The sequence below is a fragment of the Gopherus evgoodei genome, chromosome 14 (assembly GCF_007399415.2).
Source record: "Gopherus evgoodei ecotype Sinaloan lineage chromosome 14, rGopEvg1_v1.p, whole genome shotgun sequence".
NCBI lineage: Eukaryota > Metazoa > Chordata > Testudines > Testudinidae > Gopherus > Gopherus evgoodei.
Window position 1 is genome coordinate 20,825,233 of NC_044335.1, and position 16,093 is coordinate 20,841,325.

At 40.3% G+C, this 16,093-nt stretch overlaps 1 protein-coding gene across 2 annotated transcripts in view; it reads left to right on the forward strand.

The window, feature by feature from the left end:
• Window positions 1-12,808, forward strand: part of STK4 (serine/threonine kinase 4) — an 81,629-nt gene extending 68,821 nt beyond the window's left edge. Inside the window, exons 11-12 of one of the 2 annotated variants that reach the window (XM_030533828.1) lie at window positions 473-530; window positions 9,371-9,529. In XM_030533828.1, the coding sequence (XP_030389688.1) occupies window positions 473-530; window positions 9,371-9,444 (132 nt within the window). In that variant the 3' untranslated portion in view covers window positions 9,445-9,529. Of the gene's footprint in view, window positions 1-472; window positions 531-9,370 lie in introns of both variants that reach the window. The other variant, XM_030533827.1, reaches the window with a different exon arrangement.
• Window positions 12,809-16,093: the final 3,285 nt, after the last annotated feature.

Consider the following 16,093-nt stretch of genomic DNA (forward strand, 5'->3'; position numbering starts at 1 on the left):
ACACCATCTGTGGCATTCTTGTCACAAATGAGACATGACTCTTTCCCTTGCTCTAGAAATTGTCCCTGAAGACCAGGATTAAGGTCACTTGCCAGGGAAAGCTTGCACTGTCCCTGCTGTACCTGTTCTCTGGATAATAAAAGGACTTCACTGTTTTATTTAATACAGCCCCTGCTTGCTTTGGATTTTGATTCATGTATATTGGAATACTTCGACTCTAGTGTTCCCTGTTTTTACTTGTTTAGAGCAGTGGGGAAGGGTGGTAATTTTCCACCCTTAGTTTGTTTTTTTGAGGTAAATCTTTTGTGAAGTTTAAATCTGGCATAGTCTGGCTAGAAAGAATGTAGCTATTATAGACTGTCTCTGGAGGTGACGGAATTGTGGAGGTATAAATTACAGAGCACTCTGCCCTTGGATATATAACCGGTGGCTGTGTCTAACGTATCCATTATTCTCTTTTTTTTCTGTTTAGGATCTTTTACATTCAATAAAATTAAACATTGCAGTGACACCTCACTTGACTAACAAATGTGAGTCTGTTAATCTTTTTCCTATTTTTTAAGGATTGAAATGAAAAAACAGTAACTCAGAAGCAGATTGATGGTGTAAACATTACATGGCATCAAGTAGAGAGTTATCCATAAGTCTTCCTGACTTGATTGCAAAGGGATGTCGTGGATGCTTTTCTTTAGTAAGTGAGGGCGTAGGTATAATTATCTGTCTCTAAGGTGCCCATCACCTTATCTAATATAGAGATGCAGAGATATTGAAAGGCAATGTAGTGACCTTTATTCTGCAGTTTGAAGGACAAATGTATAAATATACAATTGGTTGGGCTGGAGAGACTTCGTCATGAGCAGTTGCATCACTGGTCAGACAGTTTGTCTCCTGTTGTGTATCACTGTGATATTATTATAAGGTCATTTGAAATAGCAGCAGGAAAAATAAAGCTGTTAATTTTGAGTAGTTATAAACTAGATCAGAGAACTGGTAGGTAAGGTCCCACAGGAAGAAAATATAAGGAAGAAAGGAGTTCAGGAGAGCTGGTGGTTTTTCAAAGACACAATATTAAAGGCAAAACAGCAAACTATCCTGATGTGAAAGAAAGATAGGAAGAATAGTAAGAGGCCAATATGGCTCGATCAGGAGCTCTCTAATGACCTAAAAATAATAAAACTCATACAAAAAATGGAAACATGGACAAATTGCTAAGGATGAGTACAAAAGACTAGCACAAGTATGTATGGACAAAATAGAACGGGCTACTGCACAAATGAGCTGCACCTAGCAAGGGATGTAAAAGGCAATGTAGTTTCCTAAATATGTTAGGAATAAGAGAGACAAAGGAACGTGTAGGTCTACTGCGTAACGGGGAAGAAGATGACATCAAGTAAAATCTGTTTTACTTCAGCATTCACTAAAGGTTAATGGAAACGAGATACAACATAATTAATACTAACAACAAGGGGGACGGTACCACAAGCCAGAATAGGGAAAGAACAGGTTAAAGAGTATTTAGATAAATTAGCTGTATTCAGGACCTGATGAAATTAATCCAAGGGTACTAAAGGAACTAGTTGAAGCAATCTCAGAATCGTTAATTGTCTGAGAGCTCGTGGAGGATGGGTGAGCTCCCAAAGAACTGGAGAAAGCTGCTATATTTGCCTGTCTTTAAAAACCGGAGGAAAACAGACCTGGGAGATTTATAGACCAGTCAGCCTAATTTCAATACTGGAACAAATTATTAAACAGTTTGTAAGCACTTAGAGGATAATAGGGTTATAAGGAATAGTCAGTATGGATTTGTCAAGGACAAATCATGCCAAACCAACCTCATTTGACAGGGTCCCTGGGTAAGGAGTGAGAAGAAGATGTAGATGTGATGTCTTGATTTTCAGTAAGGCTTTTGACACAGTCCCACATGACATTCTCATAAACAAACCAGGGAAATGTTGTTGTCTAGATGAATTTACTATCAAGTGTGTACACAACTTGTTGAAAGACCATACTTGGAATGTAGTTATCAATGGCTTGCTGTTAAACTTGGAGGATGCATCTAGTGGGGTCCTAGTCAATATTTGTACTAATGACTTGGATAATGGAGTAGAGAGTATGTTTATAAAATGGGTAGATGACACCAAGTGAGGAGAGGGGTTGCAGGCACATTAGAGGACAGGATTAAAATTCAAAATGACCTTGAGAAAATTGGAATATTGGTCTGAAGTCAACAAGGTGTAATTCACTAAAGACAAATGTAAAATAGTACACATAAGAAGGAAAAATCAAATGCACCACTCAAAATGGGGAGTAATTAGATAGGTGGTAGTAGTACTGCTGAAATAGATCTGGAGTTAGTGACTCACAAATTGAAAATGAGCCAACAATGTGATGCAGTTGCGACAAAGCCTAATATAATTCTGCTGTGTATTAATAAGTGCCATATGTAAGACATGGGAGGTAATTGTCCTGGTCTGCTCAGCACTGGTGAGGCCTCAGCTGGAGCACTGTGTCCAGTTCTGGGCACCACACTTTTAGGAAAGATTGTGAACAAATTGGAGAGAGTACAGAGGAGAGTACCAAAAGTGATAAAAGGTTTAGAAAACCAGGCCTGTGAATAAAGGTTAAAAAAGATCCTGGACATATTTAGTCTTGAGAAAATAAGACTGAGGAGGGACCTGATAAGTCTTCAAATATTTTAATGGTTGTTATAAAAAGGACAGTGATCAATTGTTCTCCATGTCCAGTGAAGGCAGGACAAGATGCAGTTGGCTTAGTCTGCAGCAAGGGAGATGTAGGTTAGAAATTAGAACGTTTTCTCTAACTATAAGGATAGTGAAGTACTAGAATAGGCTTTCAAAGGAGGCTGTAGAATCCCTGTTAGGGAGTTTTAAGACCAGGTTAGACAAACACCTGTCATGGATGGTCAAGACACACGTGGTCCTGCCTTAGCACAGAGGACTGGACAAACGACCTCTACTCCCAAATATCTGTGCATCGTGAGACAATTTTTCCTTTCTTTCCTATCATTTTGCCTCTGACATTTTTTCCTAAAGAAAAATAAATTCCAGTAAGCATAAATTCGTGGGATACTGAAGTTTGTGACACTGCTCCACGGCAGATGTATAAGGTAAAAATGTAATATATTGTAGAAAATAATGGTCTCTATGATTTGTATTGGAGCCCCAATTCCCTAAACAAAATGGTGGTCATGACTTTTTTTAGGCAAAAGTGGAGTTTATTTTGGTAGAGAGACACTGTGGGGGTAGTAGACAACCTTAATAAAACGACCTTTCATATTACAGGACTTGTAATGGATTTGAAATCCATTATAATTACTGATATATGAAAAGGATTTACACTAACCACATAGGGTCTCGGCAAAGATCTGTGGATTATATTGATAACTCCATATCATTTAATTTTAAATGAAAGTGAAGGACTCGTAGCCCTAGCTCTGGGTAAGTGTGATTTTTTTTTTGTTTGTTTGTTTTCTTCCCACCACTCCACCAATGCATCTCTTGATACTGACCCACAACACCTTTGCTGTTCCAGTTTTTCACTTCTTTTCAGGTTCTTGTATCTTGCCCATCAGCATGGTGTCTGAGTATCTTCCAAAGATGCATTAAGCAATATGTGCTGTATAGGGTACCTTCTCCATGGCTCTCCTCTCACTAAGGGGAGAAATGGTCTGTGGATTTTATTTTGTTTTGAAGTGCTATGTGCTTTCATTTGTGAAAGCCAGGTCAAAAGCACACCCTTCACTTGGATGGGGGCAGGTGAGGTGTGTTCTTGGTTTCTGAAATTGAGAGTGGTCCCAGATTGGCTCCAGCACAAACAAGTATTACGCTTGCAATAGATAGTTTGCTTTGTGCATAGTTGACAGTTGTGGTCTTCATCCCAGATTGAGGTTACTTAAGTGTCAGGAAGAGCCTTGAAGATGAGGACTAAGACTTCACATGTACTGTGTCGTTGGGAACATAGAAAGTGCCATTCTGAATCAATTCTGGTGGTCCACCTATTTTAGCATCCTGTCTCAGGCAGTGGCCAGCATCAGCTGCTTCAGAGAAGGTGCAAGAAAACCTGCAATATGCAGCTAGAGAATACTCTCCCCAGGAAACCCCCTAACCTCTAGTAGTTAGGTTGGCATAAGCTCTAAAGCATGAGGTGTCATATCATCTCTAAAACTTTTCTTTTGTAGTGTTAATGCTGGCTGTTGTGTGGGGAATGACAGCCATTTCAAAGGTTTCCTCTTCGGCTGACATGACTACGTTACAGTCCCCAGAATCCTATGGAGGAGAATATTGAATAATTATCTTGTTAAACCAGTACGAAAAGATAAATGTCTTGCATCAGCTTTAGATTGCTGTCTAATAAAGTTGTATTAATGTGTTTAAAGTATATCTTATGGAGAAAACACCTTGTCTTTCTAGTGAACAATTTTTATACTAGATAGGCAAAATCACTCTGTATGCTTGCTAAAAAGCTTTCTTGGGCTAGGATTGTTTTGTCTGTATTAATGATCTTAAAGTAGCTGCTGGTGGGAAATAATGGTGTATCTTCCACAAAAACACTAATGAAATTCCAAAAACTGAGTCGTGCTGGATCTACTAACAGATAACCTTGTGACTTCCAGGAATTCTCACTCTACAATCTAAGAAAAGTCATCTAGCAAAGGAATACTTAATTTGCTAAGCACTTAAATAACTAGCTGGATTTCTTTTAATATTTTAGTACATTGAGGATTCTGAAATTACAGCAATTGTCATTCAATAATAATTTGCCAACAGTACCCTTATACTTCTAATAGGAAATAATTGTGTTAACTGTGTAGTATTGGTTGGTAAATGACTAAAAACAACCATTGTAGCTGCATAATTAAAAATTAAACATTTAGAGGAGTGCCATTTGCATTTAGCAGAAGTAAAGAGAAATACTCTAATTCAAATGTTAGTTAAACCTCTAAAAATCAATTTTGTTCACATAAAACCACAAATTCTATTGCATGTTTTATTTGCTCTTCGCATACCTTCCTTCAAGAAGTTCTGCAGCAAGAGTGTTATCAATCGTTTTGCAAATATTTATAGAAGTAATTGTACACAAGTGTGTGGGCCTTTTGAGAAGTTTTGGGACATAGGGGTTAGTAAATATTTTTGAACAATCTAGAGGCTGAAGGGATCACCAAAACCATTTATTTAACAGATTTAAATAATAAATAAATCAAGTCTTTGTGTAACTTATGAACAATTTGCAACATGCTAAACCAGTGTTGGGGCACAGGAGTTATACTAGGGAACAATGCAAATCACCAAGATTTCTTCTTACATTCAGTTACCATAATCACAATTATTTAGTACCTCAAATACATTTATCATGTTTCTAGTACTCTAAGGATTTAAAAGCATGTACTAGTCTTCAGACACTTTTAAGAGTGCGATCCCTGATAGTTGAATACTTTGGTGTGAGAGGGACAAACTTAAAATATCGAAAGTAATTGCTTAAAGTTATTTCTTACATCACTTTTTGGCTAGTTTGGTCTTACAAAGGAGAACATGCAAGTAGCATTACTTATTTAAAATCCAACATATAGTTATTTGAGGTCTCACTCAACAATGTAGACTCAAGACTGTTTTCAGTTATTTATACGGAATTATTCTTTCTGTTCTTTACTTTCTAAAACAAACTCTCACCACTTCTTAGCTCTGTTATCTTGGAGGAGGGAAGTGCTGTTCATAAGGTTGGTCCAAGGGTATGTCCAGACTACCCGCCGGATCAGCGGGTAGTGATCAATCAGGGATCGATATATCGCATCTTGTCTAGACGTGAGATCGATCCCCGAACGCGCTCCCGTCGACTCGGAACTCCACCAGGGCAAACGATGGAAGCGGAGTTGGCAGGGGAGCCACAGCCATCAATCCTGTGCCACAAGGTTGGGAGGTAAGTCGAAATAAGATACGTCAACTTCAGCTACGCTATTCCCGAAGCTGAAGTTGCGTATCTTACATCGACACCCCCCCCTCCCCAGTGTAGACCAGCTCCAAGGCTGGTCTGATTTCTGAAGTTTGCTTGTGGGTCCAGTTAACTCTGCTTCATCCTGTAACCCTGGAGGAAGGGAGAGGCTGGCTGTGGAGTTTCAGCAAACTTTGCAGTCCCTGCGTTGGCATCAAGTTTATATACCCTGTTTCCAGGTTCTTGGAGGAGGGCAGTTTTCTTTCTTTCTGTTGGGCACTGGTCACCTGGGCTTTCAAATTGCTGTTTCTTCTCTTGCTTCTGCCGGTATCCAGTAGATGGCGTCAGTGTAAACAAATTTCTTCAATGCTTCTCTTGGATGGAGGGTTTTTTTGGTTTGATTTGATTCGATTCATGGATTGTATTTCAGTATTAGCCCAAGCATGAGAGGTTTCCCCATTTTATGAAATTTCTTCTAATATTTCAAAGTTAAACCCTGGTTAGGTGCTTATCTTTTCCCTTATCCTGTACAATTCTTATTTTACAAAGGAAAAAAAAACTTTGGTCCTCTAAATCTAGTGGACACATGGTCCATACATACTTTTTCATTTCACATCTTTCAGGGCTTATCAAATACATGAGATGCTATACTAGAGGAATAAGACACATATCTGATCACACTCTTTCCATTCCACTAGTAAAATCATCACTGAGAAAGTTTGCAGATGACAAAAATTGGAGGAGTAATAGAGTTGCCACCCATCCGAATTTTACCCGGACAGTCTGGTTTTTGGCTTCTGTGTCTGGTTGCCAGGTGCCTGGTTTTTGAGTGGAAAGTCTGGTCAAACATAGGTCCTGGCAGTCTCCAGTCAGATGTACTGACCAAACACCAAAAACCTGGTTACCTTGGGGTCGGGGGAGGTGCCGGGTCATTAACTCTCGCCAGCCCCTGCTCAGCTGAGGCTGCCTCTTACCTGCACACAGGTTCCTTGTCAGTCTGCAGCAGCTCCTGTCCCAGCTCCAGAGCAGAGGGAGTCTAGCTGGGAGAGGTGGAGATGATCCAGCCACAGTGGGGAGAGGAGCGAATGACTGAAGTGGGGTCTTGGGTGAGGGAAGAGGTGGAGAAGGGAGCAGGGCCTTGTGGGGGAGAGGTGAGGCAGGGGGCAGGTCCTTGGGGAACCAGTTACCAACCATTAGAAAGATGGCAACCCTACTGGTAAATAAGGAAGGGGACAGATCATTGACACAGAATATCTAGATCTCTGGTAAAGGCCCAAGCAAACAATGTGTCTTAACACAGCTATATGTATACATCTAGTGTGACAATGTTCCTCCTCTACCTTGGTGGGTCATGTGCTTATTGGTGGATTTGCTCGACTCTCAGATTTACCCTGTGGGTCAGGAAACAGCCCAGAGACCTTCCCCTTTGGTAGAAGCCACAGTCTACTTCAATTCCTCCTGTGTTTGATCAGGAGTTGGGAGGTTTGGGGGGAACCCGGGCCCACCCTCTACTCTGGGTTTCAGCCCAGGGCCCTGTGGACTGCAGCTGTGTAGAGTGCCTCCTAGTACAGTTGCGTGACAGCTACAACTCCCTGGGCTACTTCCCCCTGGCCTCCTCCCAACACCTTTTTTCCTCACCACCGGACCATCCTCCTGATGTCTGATAATGCTTGCGCTTCTCAGTCCTCCAGCAGTATGCTACTCACTGTCAGCTTCTTGCACTCCTCTTGCTCCCAGATTCTGGCACTCACTTCCTCTCCTCTGGCTCTCTTTGGCCTGACTGGAGTGAGCCCTTTTATATCATCAGAGGGGCCTTAAATTAGAGTCAAGTGCTTAACAACCTCACCTGACTCTTAGCATGTTAATTGCAGTCAGGTGTTCTCATTAGCCTGGAGCAACCCCTGCTCTGGTCACTCAGGGAACAGAAAACTGCTTATCCAGTGACCAGTATATCTCCCTTCGACTACTCTGCTGTTCCCAACTGGCCTGGGTCTATCACAGAAGGAACAAAGAATGTAGACCATACTGCTTCTCAGGATAGAGTCCTCCATCCTGTGACTTCAAAAAAGATATACATGGGTATAATCAGTAGAACATGAGCTCCCCATGCAACTCTGTTTTCAAAAGGGCCTACGCAGTCCTTGGATGCATAAAAGGGGAACCTTGAGTAGGAGTAGAGAGGCTATTTTACTTCTGTATTTGGCACAAGTGCTGGAATACTGTGTCCAGTTCTGGTGCCCACAGTTCAAGAAGAATGTTAAGTTGGAGAGGGTTCAGAGAAGAGCCACAAGAATTATGATAAAAAAACCACACCGTATAGCCATAGACTCGAGGAGCTCAGTCTATTAACTGTCTCTTTGTTAATCTAAAGGGGTGATTTGATTAATCTAAATACATACATGGGGATCCAACATTTAATAATGGGCTCTAGAATCTAGCAGACCAAGATCTAACACAATCCAATGGCTGGAAGTGGAAGCTAGGCAAATTCAGACTGGAGCTAGGGCATACCTTTTTAACAGAGTAATTAACCACTGGAACAGTTTACCAAGGGTTGTGGTGGCTTCTCCATCACTGGCAATTTTTAAATCAAGACTGGATGTTTTACTAAAAGCTCTGCTCTAGGAATTATTGTGAGGAAGTTCTATGGCCTGTGTTACACAGAAGGCCAGACAAGATTATCACAGTAGTCCCTCCTGGCCTTGGAATCCGATTTGATTCATAAGGAAGATGAATGTACTATTTCTGTTTTGGGATAAAAGATATATGTTAGACATTGTAGGGTGTCAGTAAGTTTGACCTCTGGGACATCTGGCTTTTTGGGTCTATTCCTACCTGGTTTTAACTTATATTTTCTAAACTTCTTTCTGGTTCTTAATTCCTTGTAGCTAGACAATGAGGTGGGAATTCTTGCCATGTGCACATCATGAAAGGTTCCTTTCTAAGGGTTTATTATAGCTTGAAGTTGACTCTTTGCTTTCCTGGGAATTGTGTAATTCAGTTTTAACTTAATTGATGCTCCCCAGACAAGATGGCCCACCTGTTGTGATGTGCATCTTGATTCCAACTCTCTTGCTCCAAAAAGCAGCTTAATTTGGAACGTGTGTGGGGGGTGATTGGCAGTAATCCTGGTTATGAAGAGAAAAAGGTGCTTGCTTCCAGGTTATGTAAATGGAGAGGGCTATAGTAACCCACATATGAGCATATCATGTATACATTTCACAAGCATGTCTCTTGTTTCTCAATTAACCCCTTATTGTTTTTTCCTTGGTTAGTTCAAAACCATTTTTCTGCCTACTGTTAGGATGCTGTGTGAATTTTTATAATCTGTCAGAGCAGAATTCCCTGCAGAAGTGTTGATCTTTTCTGTCCAGTACCTGCACAGGCTCTGACGTTGGTATGCATTCTGTTTCCTTTCTGCTAGTTAAAGAGCTGGGGCGTAGAGGAACTTCAGAGGAGACTCTCGGCACTCGATCCCATGATGGAACAGGAAATTGAAGAGATCCGCCAGAAGTATCAGTCTAAACGGCAGCCAATCCTTGATGCCATTGAAGCCAAGAAACGTCGGCAACAGAACTTTTGAGAGCGCCACTGGTAGAATAAATGTCAACCCTCTGAAACAATCAGAATCTTGCTTTTATGACTACTACACAGATTGATTTCTATTGAAATGTGTTAGCAAAGTAGGGAGCAAAACTTCTGCTCGCTTATTTTTCCATAGCACCTTTCTGAACTCAGGAATGCCATTAAGTGGGACATCCTGATGGATGGATAATGGTATGTTTTTAATGTTGGATATATTTAAAATAGTGTATTTCAGTTGTTACTGTTTTTAGAATAAACTTGTTTTAAATCAGGGGAACAGATACAAATAAGACTAACATCGGTTCATTTTCTTGATGTAACTTTCAGTAGTCCATTTTCTTCCTTTTAGAATTTAATATGTACTGTGGTGTTTAACGGCTGCATCTCTTTTTTTTTTTTTGTACAGGCTCAGTTTCAAATATTTTAACTGTCTTACTACTGTTAAGGTACCATGGAAAGTGTTAAATTGAAGAGGTCACTGAAAAGAGTAGTCAAGAAGATGCAGGAACTATTCCCATCTTTGGAAAGGAACAAATCTTACTTTTAAAAAGCCTGTAATAAGCCCCATGCCTTATCTCATGCGCTTTAAGCAAGTGTTTTTTGAGACCATAGTTTTGTCTTGTGTGTACTATATAAATTAATACTGGTAGATTAAGCATGTTGCTATGTTTCCATCAAATGCAGTTCTGCAGTTTAAAAGCCTCACTGACTTAAACCAAAATCCAAGCAGAGTTCCAGTGTAAAACAAAGCAAATGCTCCTTCATCTGCATCCTGGGAAATATCCTTCATTTAGTTCCTATTAGCACTGGAGTGCTAAAAAGTTGTGTGAACCCTCTCTTGGGAAGTTAGATATTTTGCTCCACTAAGGAGAGGATTAAAAATATTTCACTAATTATGGTGTTTTACAGGGCTTTACAATTTCAAGTTTCCATCTTTAGATGAAAAATTAATTGCATAATGTTTCACTTAGAGGTCAAGTACAGCAGAAAAGCTAAGCTGAAAATAAAGAGAGGTTATGCAAAAGATTAAACAATATATTGATGCCAGATGGGTTTGGTGACTGAAGTTCCAACTTAACCTGTTCTGCATTTAATATGGCCAAGATCAGTCTCTTCCAGTCTTTCTGGACACACTGGTAAATAGTGTGAGTCAAGTTACTCACAGTCAGTGTGAGTCAAGTTACCTTGAAATGATTTAATAAACTTACACTGACATGATAAAGAGCAAAACAGAAAAAGTAATCCCGGTATCTCTAGGTATAGATGCAGAGACCTAACAGTGGGTGTGCTGTGCATTGGCAGCAGTAGAGCAAAGCTAATGTTGGATTCGATTTTAGGATCCACTTGTAGTTATTCCACATAAGATGAAATGTTTGTAAAGAGCAAGTATTTCAATTATTTTCTTTCTCTGAGAGAGGGACTAGTTTTCGTGTCATCCTTCTGAACCAGACCTTGGTACGACACACACAAATAAATATCACTGTCTCCTGAAATCAAATGCTTCTAGTAACAAGAAAGGTTCCCATCACTGCTGGTGGAAGCATTATAGTTTTAGACCCTTTGTTTCTGTGGATTGTACCCTCAGCTGCTGTAAATCAGTGAGCTCTGTTGGCATAGGAGGAGTTATGCCAGTTTACACCCCTGAGGATCTGGCTTTTAACAGCTTCGGTTAATTCCTCAGCTGCAAATAGAGCTAATATAATGGACTCCAAGAGCTCAGCAGCCTAGTCAAGCAGACTCTGGAAAGAGAGGGAGGCAGTCAGCAATGTGGTCTGGCACAACATGGGAACAATCTTCCATGTGTACCCACATTAACCAGCCGTGGGGAAGGCATAATTTTTGATAGCCTTGAATATTGCAAAAGTTTCTAGCATGAAGATCTTGAAAGAAACCAAGTAACTTGAGTTAAAATCACTTCCACAGCACAAGCTAAATAATTTAAACCTCTCATTGTGTTAGTAGATGACAGTCTCTTAGCAATAAGAATCTGGCAACTTAAATGAACCATGCAGGCTAGTAAGTGCCTGTGTTGACAATACAGCACACTAATAATGCTGGACACAAACACACCATCTGCAGTACTTATTAAAAATTCATCCAATGTGTGTGTTTTCTTGCTTAAAAATATTTATTAAAGATGCTCAAATGATTTTTTTTTATTTTTTTTTTTTTAGAGCTAGTGTTCATTACATTCCCTTGCTTAAATGAAACTTCCAGTAACAAGATGCAATTTTTTAATTTTAAATATTGGCTCATGGCTTAGTTACTTCTAGTACATACACATTTTGCCTCTGGCATGATGCACATGTATAATATGAGTGACTTGGTAGCAAGCTAAGTGCATTGCTTACATGTCAAGTAGACCGTTCTGTTAGGAATGATTTGTCCTTGTACCGTATTTACCACAACTTCTTTCAGCAACAGGAAGACATTGAGGTGCCCATGTTTTACTTAAAACACTGAAGTTGGATGCTTGACTTCAGTTTTCACTTTACTGAGTGCATAACTTGATTGCTATAATTGGTGCTTACAGCCCAATATAGTGTTAGTGAAATAACTTGCACTGAAATGGTTGGCTATGAAAAAAATCACAGCAAAAAGATCCCAAATATGTGAAAGTAAGAAGTGGTGCAATGGTTTAATTTTCTCTTAAATCTGTCTTAATGCCCATAAGAGTTGAGGCCTACAACTAGATTTGCTACTCTGAGTTTGAACAAAAAAGGGAATTTTTTCACCTTCAAGAATTTGTAATCTTAACTAGAGAAAACATTTCCCTTTTCAGATCCCCTGCAGGAGCCTCTCATATGCCCACTCCTTAAATTCCTCCAGCTTGTGACAACTGAGGCTTATCTCCTGAGGGAAAGTACTTCAGGCAACATTTTTAAGCAGTATGTTCATTTAATTGTAAAATTATATTCACCTGCTTTATGGGTCCATATGCATTACTGAAAAGTGTTCTGGACAAAGTGTCATCTTCACTTTCCAACCTGCAATGATGCTGATGATGTCAGTTATGTGAGACTTAATAATGTGAAGTTTGTAGCTTTAACTTTTTGTAACAAATTAGTGACACTGGCATAAGTTCTGACTTGAAATGCTATTTTGTAAGAGCTGACTGTTTGTATATATTAGTATTGTCATTAGTTTGTATATGTATGAAAAGTGACTTATTGCATTTCCTTAAAGTTTGATACAGGATATCTTGTTTGAATGATCTTGCTCAAATATCTTGCCTTACTTGTTCAAAATGACAAATAAACTGCCCTAAATGAAAGTCCCAATGCCTTGACTATATGGGGAATTTGAGTCTTAATAGTACAGTAATTTTCTTGCTTGAGTAATAAGCACCCAGAAACACTGAAAAATCTTCAGATCTTTTAGAGCAGTTTTCTTAAGGGCAGGTTGGTTCAGAAATTGGTAACAAGATTTAGAACCTGTTGCCACTAGAGAACTGGTTCCCATCTATTCCTGTTCAGCAGTGGGTCCATAAATTAACCATTGGATGACTCTTCAGTGGCCTAGGAATTGGAGTTGAGTCCAGTTTCTATTGGATATTTTCTACAGAAATCAGTTAGCACCTTTTGTTATAGTCTCTACAGAAGTCAAGTGCGTATGGAGACAGAACTCATTCCCTCTGAGGGGTACCTTGCACTGCCCCTGCTGCTTGCTGTACATGTGCTGTTCCTACGACTTCACTCTTCAAGATACTTTCCCTGTGTGAAAGTAGACATAGGTGCTGGGGACTTAAGTGCTTGAAGCCAAGATTTTCAGTTCTACAAAACCCTGGTTCATTTGGCACCTAAACACTCTCCCCTTGCATTTTTGCTGTACAAGTCCCATAGGCACATTTCTGCCTCTGGGCATGCAAACTACTGCTTCCCTCAAGTCATCTGGACACCCATCTCACACTGTAGCTCCAGCATGATCCTCAAGCCATGTGAAGATGAGCACTCACCCAGTCTGTGGAAGAAGCAGGGGAATGCTTTAGCCAGGTAAAGTTATAAAGGAAGCAGTATGGGGACCACCACTACCTCATATGCCTTAGATGTGTAAACTGCCCGACTCCAGGAGAAGGGTTCATGGCTATGGTCTGCAAGCAAAACTAGATGTCTCCCTCCAGGCCAGACTTAGATGCTTAACTCCTTGAGAGGGGCAGACTTCAAGATACACCTCATCAGCATCTCCTCTTGCTTAATTTAAGCAGCTGCCTGCTAAATATGTTGGGTTTCTCAGACATTGCTCTCCAATGAAGAGGGGGTGGGGGGGAGAACAGGGCACCTAGGCACAAACGCAACTTTTGGGCATCTTAATTTGATGGAATCCACAAAGCCTCAGTATGGCCATGCTCAGCATCCCTGTGCTTGTTGTTCTGTGGTTCTGGGCCATAAGGCATTGGGAGCGGGGAATAGTTTCTTTATCCAGCTTTATACTTCATCCCCTGCAGAAGACCTGGTTCTGCCCTTCTTAGTTTCATTTTACAGTTTCTGGGGATGGAAGGGTGGGCATGTTAGATATACGGAATTTATAAACTACACATTAACCTAGTGGTTCCTTTTATCTCTTGTAGAGCTGAATGAAATAATTGTTGAGGTGGGGGGTTGTATCTGAATATTGGGTCATTTAAGAACATGGGAGCTAATTCAGAATTCCTGAGAGCTTGAAATTTGAGTTAACAGTACATTAAAGAAACAGTGCCATCCTTCTCTGCCAGTGCTCTCTGTATTCTACACCATTTCCTTGAACTGCTGCTGCAGGTGGAAAATCTATACTGGAAGGATGACAAAGTGAAGCAGAAGAAATTGAATTGATGCCGGATGCAGAGGAGTCCTCTTTGGTTAGCCATGCTGGAAGAAATTAAATTAGGTCAGAGCATTTTAACACAATTCCTGAATTAAAGAAGAGTGGGGGACACTAGGTACTGCAGCAAAATGACTAATGCCTGGAGATGGGGTATAGCATAGGCCTATTCAGAACACAGGTTACTGGCACATTTTGGAAGGGCAGAATGAAGACAGGAGTTGTGCAACTTCTGCTGTAGCACTGACATCACCTTTGAACTGTTGTGTGTCTCAAATACTAACTAGTTCATGTGCACAGGGTTAATCTAGGAGCATCATGCACATTGCCATCCATGGCTATTTTTGCAAAGTATATAGCTAGCAAAGATTCAAGAGTGCACAGGAAGCTGCATGAGCCAGGGGCTGGTACTTAGACTGTTACCCCTGAGCTTTGTCCCATATAAATGGGAAATATCTAACAAGGTGGGTAATTATAACACAGGTGGGAGGGGGCGCCTCTCCCCCTCCTGTGCATATAAAACAAATAGCAACCTAGCAGTTTAGTGAGACTTGGAGGAGGTATAAATTCAATGTAAACTCCCAGAACTGTTAATGCTGCCGTAACAGGAAAACTCTCCTTTTCTTTAACCTTTTGATAAGGTCCTGAGGCCACATTCTAATAGTGAGCTGGGAAGTCTTACACGAGTTCTGTGAAAGGATGAGAGCCCAGATCTCCTGGTTCAAATACTGATCTGGGTAGTTCAGCATTTCATTGGGTGTCACAGGATAGTCCTATTCCCAGCCATCTCTCCAATGCCTTGTCTCACTTCATCTCTTTTGCTTGTTTAGCAGCATGATGGCTAGAATCAGGCTATAGAAACAATGTTTGACAAAAAGAACAGGAGACTAACATTTATTTCAGCGTGAGCTTTCATGAGCTACAGCTCACTTCTTCGGATGCATAGAATGGAACACACAGACAGGAGATATTTATACATACAGAGAACATGAAAAGGTGGAAGTATGCATACCAACAGGAAGAGTCTAATCAATTGAGATGAGCTATTATCAGCAGGAGAAGAAAAACTTTTGAAGTGATAATTAAGATGACCCATAGAAGGTGTGAGGAGAACTTAACATAGAGAAACAGATTCAATTAGTGTAATGACCCAACCATTCCCAGTCTCTGTTTAGGCCTGAGTTAATTGTATCTAATTTGCATATTAATTTGAGTTCAGCAGTCTCTCTTTGGAGCTCATCTCAGTTGATTAGACTCTTCCTGTTGGTATGCATACTTCCACCTTTTCATGCTCTCTGTATGTATAAATATCTCCTGTCTGTGTGTTCCATTCTACACATCTGAAGAAGTGAGTTGTAGCTCACGAAAGCTCATGCTGAAATAAATTTGTTAGTCTCTAAGGTGCCACAAGTACTCCTGTTCTTTTTGTGGACACAGACTAACACGGCTGCTACTCGGAAACCAATGTTTGACAACACTTCCATCTTCCTCTTGGATCCAGCTATTTTTGTGCCAGAAGGAGAACAAAACTCGCCTCTGCTCTGGTGAACAAACGCAAAGAGCAACATCAGCAGAAATATCCTCAACCTCCCAAAATGCCAGTCAGCTACTTCTAAGCACAAATTGATTTAAATCCCTGTTAAGTGGTTAAAGTCCAAGCAGCCAGCCAGTCTTTGTTTCAAATATGAATAGAATTTGGCACTCCTCGCCCATTCCACTTCACCATGTTCCCCATAAAATAAATATGCTAGGGCTGCATAGATAC